Source organism: Lipotes vexillifer, unplaced genomic scaffold (genome assembly GCF_000442215.2).
Source record: "Lipotes vexillifer unplaced genomic scaffold, Lipotes_vexillifer_v1.1 scaffold1176, whole genome shotgun sequence".
Taxonomy (NCBI): domain Eukaryota; kingdom Metazoa; phylum Chordata; class Mammalia; order Artiodactyla; family Lipotidae; genus Lipotes; species Lipotes vexillifer.
Window position 1 is genome coordinate 454,401 of NW_006795223.1, and position 24,675 is coordinate 479,075.

At 36.6% G+C, this 24,675-nt stretch overlaps 1 protein-coding gene across 2 annotated transcripts in view; it reads left to right on the top strand.

Annotated features, from left to right (window-relative positions):
- Positions 1-24,675, top strand: part of ANKRD17 (ankyrin repeat domain 17) — a 157,254-nt gene that overhangs the window by 249 nt on the left and 132,330 nt on the right. For both annotated transcript variants that reach the window (XM_007467569.1, XM_007467571.1), the window contains exon 1: positions 1-265. This exon is cut by the window's left edge and continues 249 nt beyond it. In XM_007467569.1, the coding sequence (XP_007467631.1) occupies positions 1-265 (265 nt within the window). The remainder of the gene's footprint in view (positions 266-24,675) is intronic.

The following is a 24,675-nucleotide window of genomic DNA, read 5'->3' on the forward strand; positions in this document are numbered from 1 at the left end:
GGCTTGCTCGGCCTCGTCTCCTCGTGGGATGGTGCGAGTCTGCGACCTGCTCCTGAAGAAGAAGCCGCCGCCGCAGCAACACCACAAGGCCAAGCGTAACCGGACTTGCCGACCCCCCAGCAGCAGCGAAAGCAGCAGCGACAGCGACAACAGCGGCGGCGGTGGAGGCGGCGGCGGAGGCGGCGGAGGCGGCGGCGGCGGCACCAGCAGCAACAACAGCGAGGAAGAAGAGGACGACGACGACGAGGAAGAGGAGGTTTCTGAGGCAAGGGCCTGGTTTCAAGGGAAGGAGGGAGGAAGGGAGCGTAAAGGGTAGGGGCCAAAGGTGGGAGGGGACTTGCGGTGGGACAGATTCCTGTGGGCTTGATCTGTCTTAGGGGCCAGGCTTTCCACTGCCCCCTTTCTTTCCCCGGCCGAAATTGTGAGGTGTGGACATGTGGGGGAGGGTAGCTGACACGTGGGGGTGGGAGGACCACGGAGTGCACGGAGTTGGTGAACAGCACGTTACCCTGGCATGGTTCACTCGGTTTAGGATGGAGGGAATCGCTTAGATTCCCTCTTTGCCCAGCCGGCGGGGTCGGCCTTGGGCCAGTAGGGCCGTGTTACTCCTGGGGCGGGGCCGGGACCAAAGCGGGAGGGGTAAGGTAATAGGTAGATGAGTCTCGTGAGGAACGACTAGGAGGTTGGTAAATTTCTCCCACTTGTGAGGTGGAGGGGAGCAGTTTTGGGGGGAGGCAAGGTTGTAATGGACTCAGAGCTAAGTATTTGTGTATGTGAGAGACACGTGAGAAGCTGTACTTTTCCATACTGTTCTGCTGCAGGTTTTTTTTTTTTTTTTAATAACTATTGTGGCTGCTGAAGTAACCTTCACTTCCTCAATCTCTCAAGGATTTTGGATGAACTGATCTTATGTCCATATACATTTATATGTAACTCAGTGGATGAAAAATATGTTTGATCCTTACATGTACATACTCTTAACATTTTCAAATGCTTCCTTGGTGAGGAAGAATTAAGCTAGGCCCTGTTGCTTTCCACATAACGTTAGGCAGCTGAAGTCTGCTTTGGAGCCAGGCTTGGTTGTGGTGAGTTGGAATAGGAAGGCCTCTTGGTTTGTCCTAGTGATCTGGTTTCATAATAACTGTTTATAATTTTTCCTGGGTCCACAGACAGGCGGCGTTGCAGGACCTCATTCTTCAAAGAAGACCATTTAACCAAAACTCAGTAAAACATACCAACCATACTGAGAACAAGCGAAGAAGAGTTAGCCTTACTAGTTAGCAGCTCTTTTGTGACTCTTTTGTCCACTCCCTGAAATGGAAGCTTGAAAATCTTGATCTGAAGAAAGAAGTTGTAACTTAAGGCAGCAGAAGGAAAGCAGCTTTAAAGGCTGATTATAAATTAACTTATAAGAGAGAACAACAGAATTATCTAGAAGTACCACTTGCCATTTATTCTTTTCCACAAGCACAGCTAATTTTGGTAAAAGGCTGGTTTTTCGAAAATTGCATTATTGGAACTTGGGTTCCCTAATTTCAAATAGGGAAATACCTTTTAAAGAATTTGAGACTTGTCTGTTAGTAGAAAACCAGATTCTCTTTGACCTCAGACTGGTTGAAGTTATATCGGTAGAGATGTAATAAATAGTTCGTGTGTGTATACCAAAAAGATGGACACTCCCTGCTATTTCATTTAGCCTACTGAATTCTAAGGGTAGGTTTGTATTGATAGATTTTGTATTGACCTAGTTGGGTGTTTCAGGATAGTGTGTTGCTCAGCCTGCATGTGAAACAGTGAAGAGAAGGATGTGACAGGATCCTTATTTCCAGTAAAATCTATTATATGGTAGTTAGAATCATTCAATTGTATTATTTTTACAGAGAGGAGAAACATTTTACAGATAATCTCATCTAATCCTTTTATTTTAAAAATGAGACTTTTTTTTTTTATTTTTAAGGAAACTGGTTGTGGTGCTAACAGCAAAAGTGGAAATCAGAGTTTTCTAATGATGCAGACCAGTATACTTTTCATGACAATTTATTCCCTGTATCTCCCTCCTGACCTTTTTCAAAAACTAGGCGGTCATTTGCAAGGTAACACAATCATGCAGCTTTGGGCAAAATACCAATATTTTAAATTCTCAGATAAAGTATCAAGCTCTGGTTTGGAACTTAATATGAAGTTGACTGCAGTACTTACTGAAATAATATTCTCTAAACTTCACATACCTAGATAGTTCTGTCCATTGGAATTGAGCCTAATAAGCAAAACTTTTAGTAATTCATTAAATCATGTAGAATAGGCTTAAGTTTGTAGGTGTGTTAGTTTTGTGAGTTGGGTTTGTTTTCCTTGGAAGATAGGAATGGTATATGTTGACTGATCAACTAGGGGAGTGTTTTCTTTGTTTTTAATATGCTTTATTCTGTCTTCTGTACAGTGGTGTAAACAGTGGGTTTGTCATTTGTTATGGAGCTGAGTCAGGAGAAATAAGTGGAAGAAAGCACAACCATTTGTATAAATCTATACAAGTACATGATGAGGGATAAGCAGACAGGAGGACAGTATGTCTCTGCACCTGCCTCCATCCTTGACCAGAATAGAGAAATAAATAAACGTAATTGTCACTGTACACTATAAGCTAAATGGATGAGTTGTGCAGTGTTTTTCATTTCATTACCATTTTATTGACATGTTAGCAGAAGTTTAACTTTCTAGAGCTAGGAAATCTTGTGGCTAATACTTAATTGTACTTACTTCCTTTCTGTTATTGGCTACACAATGAAAAATAAGGATAACGTCTTTGAGATTATTCTTCTAATAAAAAAGTCATTGAAAGGTTAAGAAGGAGTAAGAAAGGTTATAGTTTTGGGATATTTAACCTACAAAAGTGGAGGATAATTTAACAAAAATATATATGTTTACTTCAATGAAACGCTAGCTGGATATTTTGTATATCTGCTGAAAGAGGGAACACTGGAAGGAAAGGAGATTCAATTTAAATAAAATCTTTATTTGAATGTTCAAGAACACGAATCTAATTTTTACTAAATGTTAGCGTAGGTTATTGAGAATTGGATTTTCTCTTCAGTATTTCAGAATAAGTATAATCATGTTTTAGATAATTTGTGTAACTTCAGGTATTCCTTTACCCACCTCCCCAATCTGATGCAAAACCTTAGATCAAAAACTGAAAATTGCAGTAATTTTCTCAGCTTTCAATGGGTGACTAACCAATATGGAAAATAGAAATGTATTTCCTAACACAAAAGTTGTGATGCACAACTTTTCCGATTAGTGGATTTCCCATTAGATGGAGCTTGGATTCATATCTTTGGTCCATCACACACTACGTTTGTGATCTTGGGCAAGTTACATAACCTCTCTCCAGTTTCCTTATATGTTAATGGTGATAATAGTAGATTCTATCTTATAGCATTGTTTTGAGAATTAAATGAGTTAATACAGTTTTCATGTGTTCCCATTTTCACCCTTACACTGTGGTGTCGTCATATTTGTATCATTATTCGTAAATGTTTGGAGTTTCTACTATATGGTAGGAATTTTACTGTACTGAGTAAGCAACGGTGAGCAAAACTATTTTAAGACATTGATTTAAAAATACACCAATGATTAAATATAAGTTTGAGGAAGTATGAGAGTGAAAGCAAATGGTTAAATGTATATCCTGAATAAAGTATATGAGAAGTATACAAATGTTTGGAGGGGATATTCATACTCATTTTAAAGGCAAAGATACTGGGTTAGAAGGGTTTTAGGTAACTTCATCAGGGTCACGTAGCTGATAAGTGGCAGAGCGGACTTAACCTGTGTTTGTTTGATTCAAAGCAAAGCCTGCCTATTCATTCACTCATTCACATACTCTGGTATGCCGTATGATGTTGAGTACATCAGTGATGTTGGCATTTCAGATGAGTTAAAACAAATTCAGATGGCATAGGGGAAGATACTTTTTGGCAGTAGGACAACCACTGAAGACAAATTAGCTACCCTGAGCTTTTCTTTTCTTGTTCTGAAAAGCTCATTTAAAAAAAAAAGAAATACAGAGAAGTACAGATAAATATATTCATATTTCCACCATTTAGAATTAACAGTTGCTAACAGAATGAAACTTTATAGTGAAAACCACCTTGTCTAGAGGCAATCTTTTTGCTTCTCCCTGCCTTTCAAGACTTATGCTTTTTAAGGTTATCTTAGGAAAAAAAATTTCCTTTTAAATAGGAGATGTTAACATAGGATCTGGATAGGCTATGAATACCCTGGAGTTAAACTCAAGATTTTGTTGAAGGTGCTTATAAGTTGTTGCTGTTGTTGTTGTTTTTCTTCTTTTCTTCCCTTAATCTGTAGTATGTGTGTAAAACTTTCATTAGATACCATACTCAGAAGTATATGACCGCCTCCTCCCTCCTTCCTACCTTGTTATTTTGAAACATTCTCACTGCGTGGTTGTGGGAAATCAGGCGAGCATTTATATGGATTGTTTAGAATTGGGAAACTTGCTTCTAAGGTAATGTGGTAATGAAGAAGGCATATTTGTGTTGTGAAGTAGGGGGTCGCAGATTTATCTGTTCTTTCGGGTAAATTAGCCCTATGCCTACTCTCTCTTTTAAATTCTCATATTTTGCCTTTTAATCGATGAAGCATTTTCATCTAGTCTGCTATGTTCTGTCAGATCCAAAGACAGAAAACTTGTCTTACACATCTCTCCATCTCCTACTGCACCGTACCATGTGTGTTATTAGTAAGTCATAGCATCTTACCTTTGCTAGGATTTGGTGAAGTCAGATCTCTGAAGTAAAAATAGTTTATAAATATATCTTATTTAGTTACTTTGGACATATTTGGTACCTCAAGTCTTTTTTATTTTTTAAAGATTTCTTCTTTTTTCAAAATATTTATGTATTTATTTATTTGGTTGCATTGGGTCTTAGCTGCGGCAGGCGGGCCCCTTAGTTGTGGCTTGTGGGCTCCTTAATTGCGGCTCGCCGGCTCCTTAGTTGCAGCACGTAGGCTCCTTAGTTGTAGCATGTGAACTCTTAGTTGCAGTGTGCATGTGGGATCTAGTTCCCTGACCAGGGATCGGACCCGGGCCCCCTGCACTGGGAGCACAGAGTCTTATCCACTTGCGCCACCAGGGAAGTCCCTGGACCTCAAGTCTTAAGGTAACAGAAATTGGTTGCAGGTATTTATGGTGGACCCCTGTCAGATGCTTTTATGGGATTCTAATTACTCAGTTTAGTCTAGTCATTAACCTCACCAACCTAATTGGAGTTAGTATTGTGAAAGTTTTAACTGTTGAATAATCATCAAAGCAGTACATTTTGACTCCAGAAATTCACTAGACTAATTTGCTAGACTGCTTCTACTAGAATCCAAATTAGACCATCAGTTGACTAGGAGGTTGATTTTTAGGCCCTTGAGAGTATTTGCACTTATGACAGTATATTCTGCATTTTTTAAGGATAATTTAGTGGCTTAGGAAATGTGGATATAATGAGCTTCCTTATAATTTTCCTGTACTTGACCATAGACAAAAAGGAATTTTTACTTCCTAATGGTATGTGAATTAGTGCCTGCTGATACCACTTATATTTTTGTTAGGACCGATAGGGGGCACCAACATCCATGGTAACCTATTCCAAATCTGACTAACTTCCTTCAGCTTTCACCTTTTTTAAAAAAAAAAAAGTCATTAGGGAATAGAAGGTGATGGGTAAATATGAATACTCCTTCTAGTGCCTGGAACCTTACCTTTCTGGTAGAGTTTTGCCTATCCATTTGCCACCCAGAAGCAAAATACCCTTCCTGACTTAACGGTGTTTTTACTTCTTAACTTTTTTTTTTCTTTTGTCTTTAGAAACTATTCTTATCCAGTCATGAGGGGAAGTGGAATTGTAGAGCATTATAGGTATCATTTTATCATGATTTGTAATTTAGGGTTTTAATTATTGAAAAGGGACATGCTGGAAATTTTATCTTCCCCAAGAATGCTATGAAAAAATCAATATAGACTTAATTATTGAAAGCATAACTTAGGTTGACTTCTGTCATCCTACGAAACTCATAAACATTACCTGATCTTTTTAGAGTTGACTTTTTATGTTTACTTCAGGGTGAAACTAGAGATAAAAGAGGGTCATGTGGAAAAACATGTAAATCACAGTACTTTAGGAATTCTTTTTGGAGCCAATATTATTAGTGTTCTTATAGATAATTTTGATATATAATAAAATCTCTCAAAGTATGCAGATAGATCATATTGAATTGTACTGATGGGAATGGAAAACAAGATTATTGAGAATAGATTGAAAATTTTAAATAGGTTTATATGAGTCATGGGTAAAAAAATGTGCTTTTTTGATTAAATGGTCTGAAACAAAGCATGCTTTTTCAGTAAAAGTTCAACATAATGTTAAACAAGATTAAATAAGGTATTAGAGATAACCAAAGTCATAATTCTAATTTTAAATAATGCTAAGATACATCTGCAAAAAATAGATTATATATATTTCTGCCTGCTGTACCGTGAATATGATTACTAAAACTAAGGAAGTTCTAGAGAGAGAGTTTAAAAATGATTGGAGGGGGCTTCCCTGGTGGCGCAGTGGTTGAGAGTCCGCCTGCCGATGCAGGGGACACGGGTTCGTGCCCCGGTCCGGGAAGATCCCACATGCCGCGGAGCGGCTGGGCCCGTGAGCCATGGCCGCTGAGCCTGCGCGTCCGGAGCCTGTGCTCCGCAATGGGAGAGGCCACAACAGTGAGAGGCCCGCGTACCGCAAAAAAAAAAAAAAAAAAAAATGATTGGAGGGTGAGGGATGGAATCCATGCTCAAGGAGGACTGCTGATTATCCTTAATTATATTCTCATCGCTCTTATTATTTAATGTTCAAATTAACCAGTTACTCAAACTGAGTCACAACATGAAGAAAAACATGAGGTGTATTAGTGTTATTTCAATTTTGAAAATAAGTAAACTCATTTCTCATTTCTTGAGATTATTTGAAAGTATAGACTAGACATGGCAAATTTATGAAACTAGTTTATAGCTGTGCATCTCCAGTAGGGTATATTCCCCTCCCGAGCTATCATTTGGTCTCATTTAATCTTTAGTTTTTTAATCCTCCCTGCCCCCCAGTAAAAAAGAAAGGAACAGAAAAGAAAAGTGAAGAAATAAAAGACCTATCCTAAAATTAATTCTTGGCTTGGTCTTTCCTCATGGAGTGTTTTTTAATTAAAGAACATTTGAATGAAAAATATTTCAGAGAGATCTGTCGAAAAATTGGTTTCATCAGTTTTGAATTTGGAATAAAAAAACGTTAACATGAAGTTCTGTTTTCCTTTTCTTCTTTCCTATGGCCCTAAATCTGAAACCTGAGAAGAAAAGGAAGTCCTTCTGTTTGTGTTACACCAAATCTGTTTTCAGTTCAGTCTTTAACCCCATTATTGTCTTTTCCCTTCTCTGTGCCATATTTCCCTCTTGTTTTTTATATGAAGTTAATAACAAAAATAGACCTGTTGCAAAGCCTCTAGTGTAGTTCTTACTAGTGTGAGATTTGGTATAGGAGTTGATTCTTTTACTTGCCAAACATTTATTGTGTATCTACTATGTGTGGCTGTTTTTACTATATAATAATCTCTACCATTTCCTTCTCAGGGAATATGAAAAAGTTAGCTATATTTAAAATCATAGCTCTATATAGTTAGTAAAACTTTTAAACTTGCATACGTGAAAACTTAACACAGTGATGGAATTCTGTTTTTTATGATTTTTAGAAGGTAAGTATCACTATTAGTATATTTTTCTAACTAAGTTTATTTAAGAGGCATTATTGAGACCTAGCATAATCACTTCGGAATTTTGAGGGTTTTGAAGAAATTGAGACATTATGCCCAGCTTCATAAAATTTAAATCTTGTTGAGACAAAATTAATAATAATTTAAAACTGTGAGGATGATTTTAATCCTGTATGATTACTTTACTTGGGAGTCTAACAGTTTTCAGTGTATCTGTGTGCCTTTAGAATTGGTCTCATTATAGGGATTGTTCTGTTTTTGCATACTGATAGTGTAGACTTTACATCTTTTATGAGTGTCTCTTGGAATACTCACTAATTTGGGGTATTTTTTTTTATTTAAAAAATTTTTTTAAGATGAGGCCTGTTATGTGATACTTTTTTAGAGTGTCCTTGACTACTAAGTTACACCAAAGAAACATTCATTCTAATTTTACCCTGAAGATTTTGTAGTAAGAAAAGAGGTAGCTATACTAGTATACTTATGGTTGCTGCAGGTAGAGATGGGTTAAAATATGAAAAATTGAGTTACAGGGCAATGGCAAGTGCAATGTTAAATGTCTTTTAAATTAGATCTTAAATACAGTGTTTCTATAATTAAACATTATTAATTAATTAAGCATACATATTTGTAGAAATTTACACATATTTGTAGAAAATTTGACAAAATCAAAAAATATCTAAGGAATACAAAAATCACCTAATCTTTTTTCCAGAATTAATCATTATTATTTGAAATCATCTTTGCATTCTTTTTTTTCTCAGATAATGATTACATATTTATTTAACTATAAAAACTAGTGATGCTTGTTTTGTAAAAAAAAAAAAAAAAAAGAGTCTTCTAATACATGAAGATTTTATCCAACTCTTAGAGTAAATGCTGCTAACAGCTTGGTGTATATCAAATGGTCTAGTTTCTTTGTTGGTGAGAGTGAGTTGAATGAGAGAGATGGTGTGGGTGTGGGTGTGTGTGTGTGTGGGGGGGGGGTGTCTGAGAGAGTATGTTAGGATTTGGCTCATTCTCATTTACTTATGAATGTTTCACAGTATGATGTTCATAATTTATTTGATCTTTTATGTTGGTAGACAGATTATTTTCAGGACATTGCTATCACATACACATTGCTGAAGTGAACATCCTTTTACAGTTATTTTTGAGTACAAAAGTATTTCTTTGGAATGGATTTCTGGAAATGGAATTTAAGGGCCAAAGGTTATTCACGTGTTAATTTGATAAATGCTCCCAAGTTTTACTTCCATCAACAGTGTGTAAGAATGCCACTGGATTTGATCATCTTAGTTTTTAAAATCTGTTAAACAAAAAATAGTGTTTTGTTTTTGTTTTCCTTATTACTGTTGACATTGAGCAAATTTTCCTGTCTATTTTTTATTTGGATTTCTTTTGAAAATTTCCTGTTTTATCTATTATTACAGTTGTTACTTATTATTCTATTAGAGTTTTTTTTTTTAGTGATTTGTGATGCTGTTTATATTTATGGGTATTAATCCTTCACGGTGTTGTTGCAACATATTCTCTGTTTACATTATTTTCACAACGTAGAAAATTTTTTATTTTTTTGTAGTAAGATGAATTATTCTTTTATGACTCCTTCTTTACCCCAGTATTTAAACAAAATTTCTTAGATATTTTCTTTTGATACTTCTATACTTTTTTTCCCAAAGATACATGGATATCTTTTTGGATATAGTATTTAATTGTTTATCCATTTCTTATTTACTCTTTTCATCAGCATTTGACCTTGCTGACCAATCCTTGTCTCTTAAAAAGTGCTATTCTCTTTGCTAATGTAATACTACCCTCTCCTGTTTTTACATTACTAGCTGCTTTTTTTTGGTCTTCTTGCTTCCTCCCACCCCCTTCACTGTACATCCTTTGGTTATTTAGTACATCATTGCTCATTTTGGGGCCCTTTTTGGTCTTTTATCTGCTTACTTCTTAGGTGATTTTATCTAGTCTTGTGTCTTTATATATGCATTTGCTAATGACTCTCAAGTTTATATCTCCAATATAAACCTTTCTTCTTGAGTACCAGGCTAAAACTTCTGGCCACCCAACAGTTGTACAAACCTTTTTTCCAACACATAGTCTTCTTTCTTCCTCAAGAGAATCAATCCAAAGTCCCATCTGGATACTACATATAGCTCACAGTGTAGGATATCTACATAATGCTTGTCCTCTTAATTCAGTCCAGTAATCTGTAAAATAATAAACAACGTATCTATCCTTCCTTTGCCCAACCCATTGTACAGTGGTGAATAGGAATAGGATAATCATAATGACAGCTTCTTTGGAGAAGGAAGGAGTAAGTAGACAGCAGTCATTGGTCCATAGTAACAATGAAATCCTTCTGGACAGGAGAAGACTACCCTGGCAACTATGTAAAATCCTTGGTTAAACTCTGATTTTGCTCTTTGGGAGGAATGCCCTTTTGAATATTGTGTGTGTGTCCTTGGCTTTGTTCTTTGGTGATTATTCCTTGTTATCTTCCTTTGCCACATCTGAAGTGGTAGGCATTTGAGATTGCAAAACTTTTATAGCACTGTACCAGTTGGCGTACATTTAGGGGCTGCAGGGTTACTTAAAGTTCAGTTATAGAGTTTTATAGGCCAGTAATGTGGTTTGATGGTAAATCTGTCTCAAACATTTAATAGATTTCTGTTCTGTTTAAGTCAGTACCATGTGATATTAACTACAGCAGGTCTCTTTTTGTCATATTTTTTTTGAAATCAACTCATTCTCTTACTTCTCTCTCTACTAGGCCTTTTCCTTTCTCCCTGTGTTACCTGGCTACCTTGAGGGCATCTGAAATAATAGGCTTGGGTGACATATCAGTCAAGATTTAACCAGAGGCAGAACAAGTAGGAGATTTATACATGCTAGATAGATAGCTAGGTAGAAAGATAGATAGATAGGTATATATTAAGAAATTTATCACAAGGAATTGGCTTACACAATTCTGTGGGCTGGCTAACAAATCTAAAATTTGTAAGGTAAGCAAGTTGAAAAGGTAAGAGCTCAGGCAGGCTTGAACACATGGGCATATGCTGAAGCTGTTCTCCATAGGCAATTAGAAAAGGAAGATCCGGTGAAGGGTTAGCAGCTATAGACTCAGCTGGTATTTGGAGTCACATTTATCAGGAAGAACCCAGTCTGTTTTAAGAGCTCAGCTGACTAGGTCCAGCTCACTAAGGATGATCACCCTAGCTTATTAGGGACTTTAATTATATCTGCAAATCCCGCCCCCCACCTCTAACAGCAGCACCTAGATTAGTGTCTGAATAACTGAGAAAAAGTATTTACCAAATGGCTTTTGCCCTTCTTTCCTCTTAGTTTACCCTAACCAACTTGACACATCAAAAATCATCATAGGTGGGAAAGAAACACCCTGTACCTGATCTTTGCTACTGTCTGACAAAGAATCTTTGAGGTCAGAAAGTTAACTCCTTGTATTTGGAATGCAGAAACAACTGCCTTTCCCAAACCTGAGAGACCCCAAATTAGACTGTTATAGAGTAGGGTTTGTGTCTATCTCTGCTTACAAACTGCCTTATTCATAGTTGAGTTGATCTTTCTAGTTATTTAAACAGCTAACACATCAATATTTTGAGTTTTTCTAATTGCTTTTCTTGGAGCTCCATACTTGGTAGTCATGTGATGTGCCCTACTCGTGATTGCAGGCAAGAGTTTTACAAGATGCTTTGCTACTGCATAAGACTTGCTGGCTTCCCAGCCTGATACGCTTCCTTGCTACCTGTCTTCTAAGCCTTATCAGAATTTTTAGGAATTTGTTATTGCAGCATTCCACTACTAACTTACTGTATTAGTTACAGTATAGGATGGGTTATTTGAACAAAGAGACTCCAAAATACATGAAGTTCAAACAGGGTAGATTATGTGATAATCTGGGGGTAGTCCTTCATGTCATTCGTAGATCTAAGTTTCTACTGTTTTGTTACACCATCCCTTAACCTGTGCTGTCTAGTATGGTAGTAACTAGCCATATATGGCTACTGAGCACTTGAAATGTGGGTCTGGATTTTTAATTTTATTTAATTTTAAATTAATGTAATTTAAATAATCATATGTGGCTAGTGGCTACCATATTGGAGAATGAAGATATAGAACGTTTCCATCATCACAGAAAGTTTTATTGAATAGCTGTGCCTTAGAGTGTTGACTTCATCTACAAGTTCTAATCTGGTTTACCAGCATTATGTCCATGTTTCACCCTATTGTGGGCTGAATTGTGTTTCCTCACAATTCATGCTGAAGCCCTAACCCCCAGTATCTCAAGATGTGACAGGTTAAATCAGGTCATGTAGGGTGTGCTCTAATCCAGTCTGACAAGCATCCTTATAAGAAGAAGAAATTTGGACATAAAAAGAGACACCAGGGATGTGTACACAGAGAGAAAAGGCCATGTGAGGGCACAGTGAGAAGACGGCTATCTGCAAACCAAGGAGAGAGGCCTTAGAAGAAACCACACCTGCTGACACCTTGATCTTGGACTTCTAGCCTCAATAACTGTGAGAAAATAAATTGCTGTTGTTTAAGCCACCCAGTCTATGTATTTTGCAAGGCAGCCCTAGCAAACTAATACACAGCCCATGAGAAATAAGAAATAGAAAAGTGAGCACAGATAGCTTCCTTTTAAGGAGTTGACCAAGAAATTGCAAACATAACTTCCTGTTATATCCTGTTGGCCAGAACTTAGTTATATGTCCATACCTAGGACCTAGCTCTTGCTCTATGGCCATTATACCCAGATATAACTTGTGGGAGAAGTGTTTTACTAAAAGAAAAAGGGGAGTGTGGATATTGGGAGATAATTAAAGACTTACACCAATATAATTCTAGGATTACATTGTCCTTATGGCTAGCAATATAAGAAAAAAAGTGACTTCTGGCTCCTGAAATATTCTTTTTGGCCTAGTTTGGGTCATGTGTCCATTCCTGAACCAGCAGCTTCTACTATGGAAGAAGATTTCTTTGTTCAGGCTACATCATGTCTTTCTACTCCATCTTGGAGGTAGACTAGGAGAGGTCATTCCCACCTGAGCCATCTCTCTCCATCTTTGCTGCCATTACCCTAGTGCTGGCTATTATCTTACTTAGACTTCATAGCAGCCTCCTAATTTGATCTCCTAGCTTTCTCTTCTGGTCTCACCATACTCCATTTATTATTCATGCAACAACTAAGCTAATCTTTCTGAAATGTAAATTGTTATTTGACTTCTCATCTCTCTTAGAATAAAGCCCAAACTTCTAACTTGGCCTAAGGATGTTATCTTGACTCCAATAAATGATTGTCTTTTGTCTCTTTTTCAGTATTTATATCTGTTGTTTGTTTTTCTTCTCTTATTGCATCAGATTTGAACAGGCCCAAAATGTTGAATAAAAGTGGTAATATAGGCTATCCTTGTCTTTCCCTTGTTTTAATGGGAGTGCTGTTGGGTCACTATTAAGTATAATCCTTTATCAATTTAGTATATCTCTTTCTTTTACCCTACTAAATATTAGCAGAAATGTATACTGAATTTTATCAAATGCTTTTTTGGCATCTATTGAAAAGATCATTTCTTCCGTCTCCCTCCAATCTCTTCATATAATGAATTGCGATAATAAATTTCCTAATTACCTGTGTTTGAGATACTTATTATGATATAGTTTTCTTTTAACATAGTGTTGGGTTTGATTTAATTAACCTTTTGATTTATATTTTCTATGGAGATTATTCATTTCATATTAGATTTTCAAATTTATTGGGAGAAACTATAGATAATTTCCTTCTTACATCAGTCTTATAAAATTTGTGCTTTATAGATTTAATTTATATGCATCCTTTTTCCTTTCAATCTTATATGTTGTATTTTTAACTGTTTTTGCCATTGAGTTGTTAGAAGTTCGATCAAGTGCTTTATTTGATCTCTTTATAGTCAAGTAATTTTTTAAGTGGCTTAAGTAATTTAGTGTGTACTTCTTAATTTTGTATAATTAAAACAATTTAATAACAATACAACAAAAATTTTATTGTTTTAACCACTTAAGTGTGCAGTTCAGTAATGTTAAGTGTATTCACATTGTTGTGTAACAGATCTTCAGAACTTTTTCATCTGGTAAAGCTGAAATTCTATACTCATTAGACAGCAACTTTCCATTCTCCTTTCCGCCAACTCCTGGCAGCCAACATTCTAGTTTCTGTTTCTATGAATTTGACTACTTTAGATACTTCATATAAGTAGAATCATATAGTACTTGTCTTTTTGTGACTGGCTTATTTCACTTAACATGACGTCCTGAGATTCATACATGTTGTATCATGTAACAGGATTTCCTTCCCTTCTAAGACTGAATATCCCGTTGTATGTATATATACCACATTTTGTTTTATCCATATATCCATCGACGGACATTCTGGTTGCTTCCACCTCTTGGCTTATTGTGCCTGTTAATTTTTACACTCATTTCTTGTAATTCGAATTTATACTGGCTTTGGAGGAAGACATGAACTTAGTCTTATGTTTCCAAATAGTTAATCAGTTGATTTAGCTATTTCATCATCTATCCTTTCCCACTATTTGAAGTACTACCTTTATTTCATATATTTAGACAATAGAACAATAGACTGGGTTATATCTGCTCAGTATGTACATCTTTATATGTATTATATTTGTATAACCTTAAGGCCCACGTACTAAAATTAGTTGTTTGTACTAAGCAATTTCCTGTGCTTTTTGATAAGTAGCTAACATCTGTAGGGTTTTATGTTTAACAAAGTAATGTTCCATATTTTTCATCTTACTTAGTGGTCTTGTGAAAAAAAATATATATTTTTTACTGCCTTTTAAGCCTGTAAGTAGGGTTGGCTTCCTTCTTTCCTTTCTTCCCTCCCTCTCTTCCAGATTTCTACTAAAGAAGTAAAGGTGCCTTCAGCACCAGCATCTGTACCATGTTCATATTGATTTGTGATGTCATTAGCCTTAACTAGGCTGCCTTTGGACTTGAACACCTCCATAACACTATTAGGGCAGGATCTACAAACTATGAATGTGTTTTAGTTCTCTTGCATTGTCATTCCAGTGTTCTTTAGTTTTGTTTCAATATTTTAAAAATATATTTCAAATAAACCAGGAATAATTTAATACTTATGCAGTTGCTATTCAGGAAAAGCCAAAATAGCAGAGCTGCTATATGACCTGAGATAGATGTTTTAATTTTATTGAAGAGATGATACATCTTTTAAACTGAACCTATGCTGAAGTATGTAGCAAAGTTGCTAAACTATGACTGATGTTTGTTTATTTAATGTTGGTGGAGTCTTAAAGGGAGATTGCATTATCTTTTTTTTGTTTTTATTAAATCATGTAGTAAATGTAAATGTAAATTGTGTACTTGTGTAAACAAATTTGTGTTTTGCATAAATGGGGTTATTATAAAAATATTACGAAAATTTCTTTTTAAAATTAATGGTCTTATCATAGACTCTTCTCATATAAATACACTTATCGTTTATCTTTTTCTTCTTAATGGCTGTGGAGTGTTCCCTTGTCAGGTATCATGACTTCCCTGGTTTTATTGAGTGTTTATAGCCAGTGTTTTGGCTGTGTCCAGTGTTCTACTACAAACAATACTGCAGTGGACTCTTTTTGATATGTATCTCTGTGTATGTGTGTCTGTATTTTGGTAGGATGTATTCCAATGGTGAAAGTGCTAGGCCAAGGGTACATGGGTCTCTTTCTGTAACTCCCATTTTGTTATGTGTATGAGCACTGTATTTTTTAAACTACAGTGGTTTTGTAGTGGTTTAGTATGTTTTAGGATGTGCTATGTCAGATGTCAGCTTTCAAGCCCCATTGATATCTGTTTTCGGTGGATGTCACTCTGTTAGCTGCTTTACCCATTAAGAGCCAGATAAAAACCACCTCTTCCCTGAAAGTATTCATAACACTTAGAACATTGGGTAATTATAACCTCAATAACTAATATTTTAATAACTAGTATTTTAATGAGTGCTTACTATATACCAGGCACAGTTCTAATTGCTTTATGTATAGTATCTCATTTAACCCTCACAACTCTAAGAGGTAGATAATAATATTATCCACAGTTTGTAGTTAAAAAAAAATCAGGGAAAAGAATAACTTGCTCAAGGTCACAGTAAATGATGGAAATAAGATATAAACATGGGCAGTCTCACATCAAAGTCTGCTTTTTTTAACTTCTGTAGTTCACTGCCTCCCTACTACTCTTTCATGGTCTCCCTAGTAATTGCTCAAGAGCTGTTTTGTATAAATTGTAGAACTCACTAGCTTATTTCATGTTGCCTTTTGGTCATCTTTACAGATCTGTGTGAATGACATCTTTTTCTAGTTTATGACTTACCCCTGGGTCATTATACGTAAGCAGTAATAGTCCTGGTACGTTTAAGAGTTGGTTAGAACACCAGATTATAAAACTGCACCCCACACCCTTCAAAAAAAAGACTTTATAGGAGTGTAGTTAATGTTGCTCTGTTCTGTTACATCTTGTTGTTTCCCTAACTCCATCTTGGGAAAAATTCATGTGATTGATCTTGAGATGGATTTCATAGATTGTGAATGAATCGTATACTATTCTTCCCCTTTTCTGGAACATCAAGTGAAAATAGATACCTTGTAGATGACCTCTTTTATAGTAAGTTCTTAAAATGTGAAGTGAGAAGAATGCTGTCTTAGACCCTACTACATCTCTCAATTCATGCTGTCAAGTAAGTGTGATATGCAAGCTAAATCTCTCAGAGCCTCACCTAAAAGGGACATCATAATACCTTCTCTTGCTGGGGGTCAGATGAGCTAAGTGTGTGAAAACATTTGTGAACTATAACAGTCTCCGTAAATATTAGTTTTTAAAACTGAAGTTTGAGGAAGAATGGAGAGTGTTGTAAAAATGGGGTTACTGACTAGTAATATGTTTGGTTGTTTTTAAAAAATACAATTTAAAATCTGTAAGTTAGAAAAATCTGACTTTTATTTCTTTCCTGACTCCATTTAATTTATTTTATTGAATTCATAGACTGCTAATAAAACTCTTCGGCTGTAATTGTGCATGTGGGTTAATTTATTTTAGGTGGAGCCAGTGTTAGCATAGGAAGTGAGATTCTGTAATGAAGATTCCACAAATAATAGTTGTGTGGATTAAATGATCTTTTAGGATTATATCCTGGATTCATTAGATCTTTAGTATTTAAATAGAATATATTCTTAAATTGCCCCAGAATTTAAAGTTTTTTACTACTTAATCATACTGTTAATAAAGAGGGACAGATAAGAGTAATGGGAAAGTCAACATCCTTTTCTTACTCTTTTATCTCCTTTTCTGGAAATGATGAGGCAAACCGTATATTCAGTGACTTCTCTGCTGTAGGCTTAGCAGGTGATTCAGTGGTTCTAGATAAAATGGCCAGGTATCAAAGCAAAGATCTGACCATGCTGTTTTCTTAAGTCTCAGAACTTTTTTTTTTTAATAAATTTATTTATTTTATTTATTTATTTTTGGCTGCATTGGGTCTTCGTTGCTGCGCACGGGTTTTCTCTAGTTTTGGCGAGTGGGGGCTACTCTTCGTTGTGGTGCGCGGGCTTCTCATTGCGGTGGCTTCTCGTTGTGGAGCACGGCTCTAGGCACATGGGCTTCAGTATTTGTGGCACGTGGGCTCAGTAGTTGTGGTTCGCAGGCCCTAGAGTGCAGGCTCAGTAATTGTGGCGCACTGGCTTAGTTGCTCCACGGCACGTGGGATCTTCCCGGACCAGGGCTTGAACCCGTGTACCCTGCATTGGCAGGCAGATTCTTAGTCACTGCGCCACCAGGGAAGCCCCTTAAGTCTCAGAACTTTGAAAACATATCCCTAACTTACTTTGTGGATTGTTCTTTCACTTGTACCTTTCCTTCCTTTTTTTTTCTTACTCTACCCAGTATTACCACCTCTCAGTCCAAGATCCTCTCCACAATTCGACCCAGTTTGCTGGCTCCAACCCAAACTCTGGTACTGAGTTCTCTCACGGCCAGAGCCGTGTTCTGGAATATATTTTAAGTTGTTAAATGTGTTTTAGGTATGTGGGAGGTGTTTTCATATGTAGAAGTTCTTGCCTACTTTAGCCTTATCACCAGATCCTCTTATCTTGTATGCCAAGACATAAAAAACATGGGATTGGTATTGCAGCTTTTTGTCTCCATGCACGAGCAACTTCGTTTTTTTCCCCATGGAGCCCAGAAGAATAGCACGGGGAGCCATTCATTGGCTTAGACAGCCTTGAATGTTAAGATTCATAAATCTTAATCAAATACTAAGGGCTTCTGACCTTACTACTAGAAGCAGAAGTTTCCCTGAAAATCTTAATTGAAGGGTGAGATTCCAATTTCATTAAACCCCAGGCATGTGAATACTTGGCAATTTCTGTGCCTGACATAAAATTACTTTCCATTATGAAATAACCCATTGCCTTTGTATTTGTTTTCCAATATTTCTCCTGGAAAAAAGACATTATATGGAAAAAGTTTAAAATCAAGTTGGGAAACTTTTGCATCCTGCTTTAATACTTTGTGACTTTGGGAAAATTACTGTTTAACCTCATTTTCTTCATCCATGTTGGGACTAATAATTTTTTCTAACAGAGTTTTTCTAAAGAATGGAGATAATTCTGTATTTAATACACTGTCTTATATGTTGGAGGTATTCATTACTTAGTTTTTTTGTATTTAATTGTTAAATGTAATTCTTGAATGAAGTTGTCATTGTTCTTTTCCAGTCAGGAGCAGTTTTCTTTACCTTTTTTAGGTCATGGATTTTAGTTAGATTCTGATGAAAACTGTGGACCCCTTCTCCCTCAGATGTACTTAAATATATACATACAGCATTTTGCAAATTTCAGGAGGATAGAACTTTTGAGGCATAGGTCTATGAACCGTGAATTATTTACCTTAGGTGATGAGTACTGGATTTCATCTTTCATCCACTGAGGCGTTCAATGACCTTCTGTGCTTTTTATCACCTCTAAAATTAAAAAGTAAACAACCCCTTCCATACCTCTTCTCAAATAATCATATCAAAGCTAAAGAATTTTTCTTCCAGAAGTTGACACTATATAACCTTTCCGAGAGTTTTCTTTGGATATATAATAGATTAGAACATTTTAAATCACTACCAGTCTTTCCTCCTTTGTTCTTTATGAAACCATTGGAATCTTGACTCAGAAAAAACTAGTTAAGAGATAATTGGTTTCTATATATGCTTTTCTTTCCCTTTGGAATCTTGACTCAGAAAAAACTAGTTAAGAGATAATTGGTTTCTATATATGCTTTTCTTCCCCTAGAGGTATGAAGGATGTCTTAGGAAATGATAGGATGCACTTAATAAAGTTTATAGCTATTTCCTCATTCTGTGTTTAACACCAAACTATAAAGCTTTAATTTTATTTCTTCTGGCTTATTTTACAATTTTGGTCTTAACTTTTCTTTTAAATATGGTGCATTGAGTACATTCCTTTAGCTTTCTTTCTTCCCAACATCCCACTTATATGGTTTAAAGATTGAATTAAACCGCAGTTTTGAAAAGTAAGGGACAGATGTTATTACATTGGTCAAACTACCTTAAAGAGGAGTAAAAGGACTTTATTAGCTCTGTAGCTTTATATGTGCTCGGATGTGTGTGGGGAAGGAGGGAAGATCCATCTTTAGGCATGGATAAGTCCATATTTGAATAATATCATCAGTACTGGTTTTCTTTCAACATTTTAGTCTCTCTTTTCTTCTGTATTAGTTTTATTTTCAGCCAGGCAAAGATGGCTGCCAGAGGAGAGGGGGGATGGGATATTATTCTAGCCAGACCTGGGTCATGTGGCCACCCCAGTGGTAGCTGGGAAGACTCACCTCCACCCAAATCACATGTAATATTTTCCCCATGGACAAGAGGGATTATATTACTAGAAAAAGGGACCGGGGAGAATGTGTGTTGAACAGTAAAATTACAGTTCACAGTATACTACAGGTAACATCAGAGGACAAGAAATTATGATGAAGATAGGAAGTTCATGGGATTGGATTGACAGCAAAATCTCAAAGGAAACTGGAACTCAAGATACCAGAGGTAAGCTCAGGTTTTCCTAGGGGAACCTCAGAAAGACTCCAAGCTTGGAGTCAACAAGTACAGAGAACAGTAGTGGGCAATTGGGTAATAATCAAGAATCTTTTAAAGAATTATTTTCCAAAGTGCTGCGTTAGTTGGACCTCCTTCCTGCCCTTCCTCCAGTCTTAACAGCCCTGGTGGCAGTCATGCCTGCCCTCAGGCCAGAAGTCTAAGAACTGTTCTCTTTTAAGAAAGTAGATTAGCAATTCAGTAGGACATCTGAGGTGTTGGAACCTGAGAGAGAAGCAGAGGCACTGAAGCATGCCTCTTCAGAGAATAGCAGTTTTGGCGGATCCCAGCAAGTTTAACTTCCTGTCTAGGTACCTTTCTGGGATACCTGCTTAAATAGTACTACCCTCCCATTTAAGGGAGACACCATTTGGGAAAACAAATTCGAACAACCTCAGAGAGAGCCAAAAATAATCTTTTTTATGCCAATATAAACAGACAGACAATTGAGGAGAATAAAGATGGAAGAGGATTAAGATGAAAGAAAGAACAGCTGACCTCAGATAAAATTTAGAAGAAAACTTCAAAGAAAAAAAAGTGTAATATGTATTTTATTAAGATTCAAGAACGTGTTGCAATGATTAATCATAGTTTCATTGAAAAAGTGGCAGAGAACCAGAACAGATTTTGAAAATTATGAAGATAAATTTTAATGGATGGGTTAAATAACAATTTAGCATGAATCAAGACTGAGTTGTTGATTTGGAGCCAAAGAGGAGGAACTCTGTATGTGAAGAAAAAAAAAAGAAAAAAAATCTGGAAAAATTGAGAGAAAAAGAGTATGGAAAATACATCACAAAGTTTTCATATCTGTAAATATGAGTTCTAGAAGTAAAGAACAGGAACGTGGAAAGGAGAAAAATATTGAAAGAAATAATTGAAGAAATATCATGAGCCAGAAAAAGATAATGAATTTCAGATTAAAGGAACCCATCTAGTACCACACAGGATGAATGGAAAAAGACCTATATCTAGACACATCTGGTAAAATTTCAGAACTCTAAGGATAAAAAGAAAATCCTCAGTTACTGCCAGAGACAGGGAATAAAAAATGGAAAATCAGGGCTTCCCTGGTGGTGCAGTGGTTGAGAGTCCACCTGCCGATGCAGGGGACACGGGTTCGTACCCTGGTCCAGGAGGATCCCACATGCCACGGAGCAGCTGGGCCCGTGAGCCATGGCCTCTGAGCCTGCGCGTCTGGAGCCTGTGCTCCGCAACGGGAGAGACCACAGCAGTGAGAGGCCCGCGTACCACAAAAAAAAAAAAAAGGGAAAATCAAGCCGTGCTGAATGCTTGAAGATAGTGAAGCAGTATTTTCATCATTTGGGGGAAAATATTGAACTTAAAGTTTTTATAGTTAGCCACATTATTTATCATATGAGGACAAGTATATTTTTATATTTAGAAAAACTATGTACTTTATATGAAAATATTTGAGACACTATAATACAGTGGAAAATATAATCCAAGATAGAGGATATGGTGGTAGGGCAGTGTCAGGGGGAGGAAACTGGTAGCTACAGTGGCAGTCTTGGGCCTTCAAAAAGAGCCAAAGAGAGGGCTTCCCTGGTGGCGCAGTGGTTGAGAGTCCACCTACCGATGCAGTGGACACGGGTTCGTGCCCCGGTCCAGGAAGATCCCACGTGCCGTGGAGCGGCTGGGCCCGTGAGTCACGGCCGCTGAGCCTGCGCATCTGGAGCCTGTGCTCCACAATGGGAGAGGCCACAACAGTGAGAGGCTCACATACCGCAAAAAAAAAAAAAGAACCAAAGAGAGCTAGAAGAAAATTCAAGTGCTGCCACTCTTAGAAAACATGGACAATTCTATTTCAACCAGTAATGTCTAAATGATATAAAATTACATTCTCTTCAGTGATTAGTATTTACTTAGTCACATTATAAATGCAGTTAATTAATTTTTAGTTTTTAGAATCAAACTAGAAAATATATAAGATAGACTTGATTATAGTTATGGAATAGTTAAGGAGTATAGTTATAAACCTTTATAATATAAAAATTATATAACCTATAAAATTGCGAGATAGAGGGCAACAAAGGAAGGGTTAGTGCTCATTTCTTCAATGGACAGTCAATAGATAGCACATAAAAATTGGTAAATCAAGAAACAGAGGTAAAATGGTGTTAAAGTTAAGCTTGTAACCGCACTAGAAGTCAGTTAACAGCGTTAACAGTGTATCGCCATTTTGTTTCAGGCCAGTAACAAAAAGACTTACTGTTCATCTTGTGCCTTTGTGGCCTTTGAATTTTTTAAAAATCGTACTTTCATGCATCATATTTATAATATTAAAAAGATTGCAGATGTGTTGCATTTATCTATTTAAATAATAATACTTTTATTTATAAAGGCCATTCCAGGACCACATGGTTTTTAGAAATTCTGTGAGGTAGAAATGGAGGACATACGGAAATTAATTCCAGGAAATTGGAAAGTTGCATAGAATATAAATATGAATATTTTTATGTAAGATGCATAATTATTTCTTGACTGGCTTACACTCTTTATTTTGTATGTCAATTCCGGAGTCCTTTCCATGATTCTTTTTAAAAAAAAGTTGGTTAAAAATTTGGATGTATGGGAAAATTCTGAGTCCTTCTTCCCACCAGTGCCTTTAAATAAGATGACATTTCTCTGACATACTGAAGACTGGGATTAGAAGCCTGGTTTTTCCATAAGAAGAAAGTCATGTGATCAAGGAGAGCTACAGCTACTGGCGGCAGGGTGTATCTTCTGGAAAAACTGGAAGAAAAGATGGGAATAGAGATGGCCTTTTTTATCTTTCTAAAGATAGGGCTTATCTTATGTCCCTAGCTGGACAATATTTGTTGAATGAAAGAATTTATTTTGATGCCACTTCAACTTAAAGATAGGTTGGCATCCTGTTTCTACTGTACATAGGTAAAATGTTTTTTGAAAGCCTAATTTTAGGAGTGTTGCATCAGAAACATCTTTTGGGAAGCACATTTCTAATTGTATGTTTTTCATATTTGATTTTAAAAATCACGAAATATTATGCTGTTATATGCCTTTAAGTACTGAAAGTGTAAACTGCCAAGACCCTAAGACCTAAGTACACTATCTATAATGATTCTACTTAAATTATACAGTTTTCTAGGCAAGCTGGAGTGCTTAAAAAGAAATCAAATTATGCAAATATATACCCTTAAAATAACTTATGAGAAATACTTTAAAAACTAAGCATTTTACTGGAAATTGTGGAATTTGTGTTAGAGAGAGATGGTTTACCTGAGCGTACAAAAATGAATATTAAAGTATAAAATTATATTTGGCAATTCAGTTATGCTTTTAAACATTTTGTAAGCTATTGGTTTTTCAGTGGCTACCCTTTAAAGAATATTAACTGCCTTCACTGAGAGACATTGGCATATGTGTTCTTGAAGAGGATGGGAATTGTCAAGTAATTGTAAATATAGTTGACTCTGTTAAGAAATTGATGAAAGACCTATTGAAAGGTATGAATGTGGGTTAAATTTGGTTTCATAAAACATAGTAGTGATTTCATAAAACATGCTAGTGTTTATCTGTTACACACATAAAAGTTGTTATATATTAACTTCTGTTTTCTTATCTGGTATTAGTTTTTATTCGATTTGGTAGTAAAACTGAATATCTGAAATTTGTGGGGGAAGTTGAAAGTAATGGTAGTAACATTGCTTCTAACTTAGCTGTGTTATGAGATATCTTCATCTTCATGATGACCAAAGAGTCACAGTTACATTGACTGAAATCAGTATTTCTTTATTTATATATATATGTATGTATGTATATATATATATATATAAAATATATGGGGTTTGTGTTGGGATCTCTGGTCAGGATCAGATTAGTGGAAAAGGGACCCCATTTTGCAACTTTTGGCCTAGTTTTTTGAGGATATAGACAATTTAATGTAATACATTTCTTAGGAGATGGAATTATGAGTCTGAAAGAGTACTTGCAATAATTGCTTGCAGGCAAACCATTCCAGATTTGTTATGAATAGACTAGGCTAGAAACAGCAGAGTGGTAATTGGCATCATGAGAAACCAGACTGATTGGAGCTTGCTGCCAGCAGCTCTAGGCCATCAAGCAACCAGAGAAGGGGTTGAGATTGCAAGGTTCCTTGGGTAGTTTTTGCATCCTGATTATTTTCCATGCCTTTGATACTGTCTTAAGTGACCTGGAGCTGTTTCTTGTGTCCCCCTAGAGCTGGGGTCCCCAATTCCCGGGCTGTGGACCACTACCTGTCCCTGGCCTGTTAGGAACCCAGGCCGCACAGCAGGAGGTCAATGGCGATGGAGCGGAGCTTCATCTGCCACTTCCCTTCACTCCCCATGGCTGGCATTACCACCTGAACCATCCCCCCACACACCGCCAGGTCCTCGGAAAAATCGTCTTCCACAAAACCGGTCCCTGGTTCCAAAAAGATTGGGGACCGCTGCCCTAGAGTAGGACATTCGTCCTTCCAGAAGGGTGGTAGAAATTGGTTAACTCAAAAAAATCGGCTTTGGACTTGCCTCTTGTAATTTGCATTTTTATCCCCAGGCTCTCTACTCTCCCCACCACTGTGCTTGTGGGGTTGGGGTAGGGAGGTAGGCTCTGTGTGTGTGTGTGTGTGTGTGTGTGTGTGTGTGTGTGTGTGTGTGTGTGTGTGTGTG